At 35.3% G+C, this 6,148-nt stretch overlaps 2 protein-coding genes across 2 annotated transcripts in view; one reads left to right on the forward strand and one right to left on the reverse strand.

Annotated features, from left to right (window-relative positions):
- The first annotated feature begins 857 nt into the window (after nt 1-857).
- Nucleotides 858-1,775, forward strand: LOC108759322 (uncharacterized). The gene is made up of 2 exons (XM_018504687.1): nt 858-1,035; nt 1,346-1,775. Exons 1-2 carry the CDS (start codon nt 996-998, stop codon nt 1,759-1,761), a joined length of 456 nt encoding a protein of 151 aa, XP_018360189.1. The 5' UTR covers nt 858-995; the 3' UTR covers nt 1,762-1,775.
- Nucleotides 1,776-3,743: 1,968 nt separating this feature from the next.
- CaBP1 (Protein disulfide-isomerase A6 homolog CaBP1) overlaps nt 3,744-6,148 on the reverse strand; it is a 4,122-nt gene continuing 1,717 nt past the window's right edge. Inside the window, exons 4-6 of the mRNA XM_018504726.1 lie at nt 5,740-5,946; nt 5,335-5,660; nt 3,744-4,721 (exon numbers count right to left, since the gene is read on the reverse strand). Coding sequence (XP_018360228.1) covers nt 4,403-4,721; nt 5,335-5,660; nt 5,740-5,946 — 852 coding nt within the window. The 3' untranslated portion in view covers nt 3,744-4,402. The remainder of the gene's footprint in view (nt 4,722-5,334; nt 5,661-5,739; nt 5,947-6,148) is intronic.

Genomic DNA, 6,148 nt, shown 5'->3' on the forward strand with positions numbered 1-6,148 from the left:
GATCAAATTGTTCAAATGTGATTTGTTAATTTTTTCTCTGTCCGACATGGTACAGAATCGCATTTAGCGACATTCGTCGACCGACGTTATTAACGACACCGACAGTTGTCGGTAAGCGTGTACAGAATAGCCCCCCAGAAAACAGAATTCCGATGATACGAAGCAAAATCCATCGGAATCCAGCCATCGACATCTAGAATGGACTGTTGATGACAATCAGCGAGGTGGGGGTAGAAAGACGATTAGAGTGAGAGGCAGGAATAATAAGATCGTTCTTTCTCTGTTTGCTGTTGTTTCTAACAGCCTGATTGGTTGTTGGATTAACAACAACCAATCAGGCTTCAGTAAACAGAGAAAGAAAGATCTTATTATTCCTGCCTCTCACTCTAATCGTCTTTCTACCCCCACCATTGCCATCAGCGGTCCATTCTAGATGTCGATGGAATAGACCTATATAGGCTACGTTCCAAAACTTCCTCTCCGAGGAAGATTTTACTTTATATGCTGTAGTATATACGTTACGTGTACTATATATTTCGAGTAAAATTTTCCTCGGGAGGAAGTTTTGGAACATAGTCCATGATTGGTTAAATTTCATTCCAATCTCTAGTTTGGTACAGACTTTATACAGGCTATGTGAACGCGCCCTTAAGCTCGTTCTACAATTGTGTACGTGGTTACGATTGTATGAATTAACCAATCACAGTCGAATATTCTCCTCATATTCGGCAGTGATTGGTGAATTTTTATAATTACAATCACTTATAACTACACTTATGCAATTGTAAAACAGATTTTAGATACACACAGATAAAGAATGACTTTCTGACCTTTCTGACTCTTTTATGTACATGGACCACGCCAAGTCAAATATCTTCGAACATTTTTAACAACGCGAATAATTGTCCTTATCCGCGCCTATTAATAAAATCCCGAGACGCTTTATTTGTATCTTTGACACAGATCAGCTAAAAGACTGATTACTCGCGGATATTATGAGGACAATATATCTTTTAGCCATTATCTCCGTTCTCGGTAAGTGTTATAGCCCTTCTACAATAAGCCGCAAATCAGAAGTTCGAAACGATCTTAAGTCATAATCGATGAAGTTGGCCAATAGCCAACTTGAACGACTTGGTTAAGACTGGTTAAAACTTCTGACGTTCTGACTTGCGGCTTATTGTAAAAGGCCCATTAAGTTTAGTTCCAGATAAACTTCTCAAAACTTTGGAGCTTGCTCCGCTCCTTATTGCGTTATCAGTATATTACTGTTCTTTGTTTAAAATTGAGCGTATCTCTCCACCTAATTATCGTTCCTGATATTTGACGATAAAATTATTTACAGTAACACTCCATGAAGTCGAAAGCGGATCATATAGGTTCCAAGCGGATTATCTGAATTCCAAGCAGAATACCAAGCATTACAAGACGAATCAGAAATTGACAGAATTAGCAGCGTCCAAGAATCAATCGCAACCGCTTCCAGGTCGGAAAATGATGCTATTATCAGCCTGGGGTATCATCGGATTAATTGTAGGCGCTATCATATTCAGTACAATAACTTACTACATCTTTCTATTGTATCCATATATATGCAAAAAGAATGAAAGCTATGACATCATAGAATTAACAGATGTTAATTCTGTGTCCACTGTTAGTGACAATGTTAATGTTAACAATGTATCACGTCCATTGAGAGCATTTTGCGACTCAAATGATGTATCAAATGACATATCAAATGATGCACCATTGAAACGATAGGTCTGAAAAGAAAACGTAACTTAGATCGGTATTCATAGTTGATTCTTATACTTAAGACTATCTTAAGTATAGTCTTAAGATGTCATGGATTAATCAGAAGGCCATATTAAAGCCTCAAGATATTATTTAAGACAGTCTTGAAATAAGAATGGATTATGAATACCGGCCATAGACATTTATTTTACAAGTACAGTTACATCTTCACTCAGAGTAATAGTACTTTCGTATAAGTTTAAAGCAATTAAGCCTTATATAACTTGACACTGCCATAAAATCTTTTAGAATAGAAAAATATTAAGATTGAGATCTTCATGTATTTTCATACTATCTTATATATGTAATAATGGAATGAATTTTTATAAATTTTATAAGCATTTACAGCAATAGATATGGAAATAATTTTATTTTTATTGCATTTATATATACCAGTTATATGAAAAAAGACTGAACTTATAAATTAAAAGTTATCTTGTGACATGTTAAAAATGGAGAGATGTCTAAAAATTTCTAACAAAAAATTTAGAAATTTTTTTCAATATAATCATTAGTTTACATAAGTAGATTAAATAGTATACAACATATGGCATTTGCTTGTGATTGAGACTCTGAAAGACTGCAAGAAAGTATATTCGTTTTTTTATTAGACGATATTAATGTAACATAGTGTACCTATTCAGTAATGAGATTGATTTTTTCCCTTATATTAGCAACTCTGCAGCCTATTACTAGTGATCATGTTTGATCTTGATCTTTTTCCAACTGTAACTGACATGTCCAGTATCAACTTGAAGTGTTAAGAGATAAATTATGTTCTTAATCAAATTTGAATCGCACAGTGATATGTCATCTTTCTTATGTAAAACCCAGTTAATTGTACAATAATGCTACGGAAACGTACGAAAAGTTTAGTAACTTTTTCTTTGCCATCCTTTTTCCGTATGAAATTCAACAGTGCTACAACATATGGAAAGCTTCAGTATTAATTTTCAGATTTTCTTTGATGTAGCATTCACAGAATTTCATTCACATAACAAAAGACAGCATATCATTATGCGATTTCATTTGCGTTACAAGCAACTTGAACGTCTTAGGCTGCGGTCCACTTAGCGCTTCATACGCTACAGAGCATTTGTAGCACTGATATGACTGGTCCATTTGATGCTTCGGAACGCTCCCAGCAACTCTGATTACGTCATCAATACGTCATCGTTTTTGCTCCCACTTCGCTTCAACTGCCTCACCTCGGGAGATGGGTTGGCTGGAGCGTTCACGTAGCAATTGTAGCATTCGAAATAGTAATGGACCAATCGGAGCGTAGCATTTGGAGCATAACGTTTAGAGCATTTGGAAGAAGCAAGTGGACCGCAGCCTTAAAAATGTTTTTAAACTCCAGGTTGAAACAATGCAGAGCTATGCTAATTGAAGGCTACGGTCCACTTAGCGCTTCAAACGCTACAGAGCATTTGTAGCACTGACATGACTGGTTCATTTGATGCTTCGGAACGTTCCCAGCAACTCTGATTACGTCATCAATACGTCATTGTTTTTGTTCCCACTTCGCTCCAACTGCGTCACCTCGAAAGGTGGATTGGCTGGAGCGCTCACGTAGCAATTGTAGCACTCGAAATAGTAATGGACCAATCGAAGCGTAGCGTTTGGAGCGTAACGTTCAGAGCATTTGGAAGAAGCAAGTGGACCACTGCTGAAATTAGAGTAGGCAAAGGATTAGGGTCAAACATGATCAATGGTAATAGGCTGCAGAATTGCTAACATAAGAAAAAAATCAGTCTCTACTTAACACTATGTTTATATTAACAGATCACAACAATAGACTGATTTTTATAATCTCCAAGTTTGATCCCGTTATAGAGAAAAAACAATTAATAGCTTTGCTGAAAAGTTTTTTCTTGTGCTATCAGTATGTATAAGCTTACAAATTGTACTCATAAAAATGACCTCTGTAGAAATAATATACTTGTAAATGTATGATATATATTTATTACAAATAGGACTTTTTTTTTACATAAACTATGTGTATCTTAAACAACCCACTTTTACAAAAGTAAGCAGGCTAATAAATGCATCATGATACACGGAGCGAGTACTTCAAACTGTTCTACCTTTTTCCTATCAAAACACATGGAGAACGATGCAAACAATATGAATTACATGCACACGTTTTATGATGAGGATCTAAACTAGTTTGCTTCTCCTAAATGCAACTCAAAAAACTGTATAAAATTGGCTTTCGGATGGAAGAATTACTTAAACGCGTGTTTTTTTTTTTATAAAACTAGACAACTGCACCTGAGAACTGGTCTTCCTTAGGATACACAGAGCGACAAATGATGATATCATATATATATACTGATGTTATTATACAAAAATCATTGATTAATGGAATTATTCAATTACCATTAATTTCATTACGAAATTAATCGATGTAGATTCTTATTAAGTATATATATATATATGTATAGATGTTAAGTCTGACAATACAAAATAAATTTTTGGGCGAGTATGACTTGTATACCGATTCGCGATTAACGCCCTTAATTAGTTTTTTTTTTTATTAGAAACGATATACGTCGTGTGCGGTAAATCCTTCTAAGAAGAATTCAGCTGGTTGGCTTTCAATAAGTTATAGCTCGTCTTTATCATCTAGATTAACATCGCTGAGATCGATCTCCTCTTCTTGTGGAGGTTCAGCGTCTTTACCATCCCAAGGCGTCGTTTCAATGATGACAGGCAATTGAGCACCTTTCAAGGGCGCAGTGCCACCTCTGCCGTAACTTAGATCTCGTAAGAACTCGTTTATTCCATCGTATGAGAAACTACCTTTTAACAAGGAATATTTCATTTTCTTGATGTTAACGGCTGCTAACGCGGGGTAGCCGAAACCTCCAATCTCTAACGCATCCTCGATGTGCGGTTGAGCACCAGCTTCAGCCCAGACCCATCTGTACGAAAAGTAAAATAATTAAAATAAATTAATAATATTTGTGACTCTAAGAATAAATCTAGTATAAGTAAAATGTCCATGTGAGCTTCCATGGTTATTAGTACGAAAATTATATAATGTAAGGCGATAAGATATAATTCGCAAACCAGTTGTACCTCTTCAATTACAGAATTTTGAAGGACTCAAATCTAGGATAGCAATGTTTGTAATTATCTTTATTTGGTGAGTACTAATTGTTTGTGAATTATATCTTATCGCTTTATGTGAATATATAATTTACAAACTAATAACCGTGGAAACTTACATAGACACTTATACTAAAAGTAGAACATTTTGTGAAAATAGTTGACATATTGGACGAATTCATACGAAAAAATTTGATTATAACTTTTTAGAAAAATTAAATTATAAAAGATCTTTTTATCAATATTCTATTGTTTGATCGACGTGCTTTTTTATTTAGTTATAATTTACTGTAAAATAAATCTTACAATAAAAATCGAAAAATAAAAAAACACCGATTGGTTTCAGAATCATGTCTAAAGCATGAAAAAAAAAGGAATAGTTATGAATCGTTTTAAAAATAACATATACGCAAATTTAATGCGTACCCCCACATCTTCTTTTTGTATTTTTCACCGAGAGTACTTAAAGTTTTCAAGTATCCATTTCTACAATCGGACTGACAGTCCAGAATGTGTGGCAGAACGGAAACCACACAGATCGGCTTGTCTTCGCATGCTGCTCTCAGCTTCTTCTCAGAAGTGATTTGCACCACTTCCGGCGCCGGAATATTCTCGGCTAATTTCTCGAGCGCCCAGTTAACGATATCACCGCTTGTTCGACCGCCGTCATAGTCTTGCATCGAGTCGGCATCCTTCTTGCCTGGTGCGAAGAATTTAATGGTGGGATAGCCTTTGATCTCGTATTTACTTGCCTGCAATATTACGTGTTAGACCAAAAGTGTACCACATCAATCGCATTACAAGAAAATATTAGTAAGGCATGTATCTCACTTTCAACGTGTTTACAGTGGCATCCAGAGCTCCCAGTTTGACTTTGCCTTTTAGCTCGGTAGCTGCTGTCGCCCACTCAGGCGCTAGATTCTTGCAATGACCGCACCAAGGAGCGTAGAATTCGACTAGCCACATATCTTCAGAATTTAAAACAGTCTTGTCGAAGTTCTCGTCCGTCAATTCTATCACATCCTTGGAATCTTTACTCTGCAAATAAATACTATTTACTGCAGGGTTGGGTAGTGCCAAGTTAAAAAGCTAAAAGTTAAGTTAAAAAGTTGAAAAGTTAAATAATTTTAACTTAACTTAGTACATTTTAGACTCTTAACTTTTTAACTTTATTTAGTTACATTTTATCGATAACTATTAACTTTTTATTTAAATTTGTTGAAGTTAAGTCTCAGACTCA

Source organism: Trachymyrmex cornetzi, unplaced genomic scaffold (genome assembly GCF_001594075.2).
Source record: "Trachymyrmex cornetzi isolate Tcor2-1 unplaced genomic scaffold, Tcor1.1 scaffold18, whole genome shotgun sequence".
Lineage (NCBI taxonomy): Eukaryota > Metazoa > Arthropoda > Insecta > Hymenoptera > Formicidae > Trachymyrmex > Trachymyrmex cornetzi.

What these genes read in the sequence shown, in the direction of transcription:
- LOC108759322 (XM_018504687.1), top strand. Translation starts at nt 996, where the DNA reads ATGAGGACAATATATCTTTTAGCCATTATCTCCGTTCTCG. An exon ending in AGCCATTATCTCCGTTCTCG is followed by an intron (nt 1,036 to 1,345) that starts GTAAGTGTTATA and finishes AATTATTTACAG; the next exon opens with TAACACTCCATGAAGTCGAA.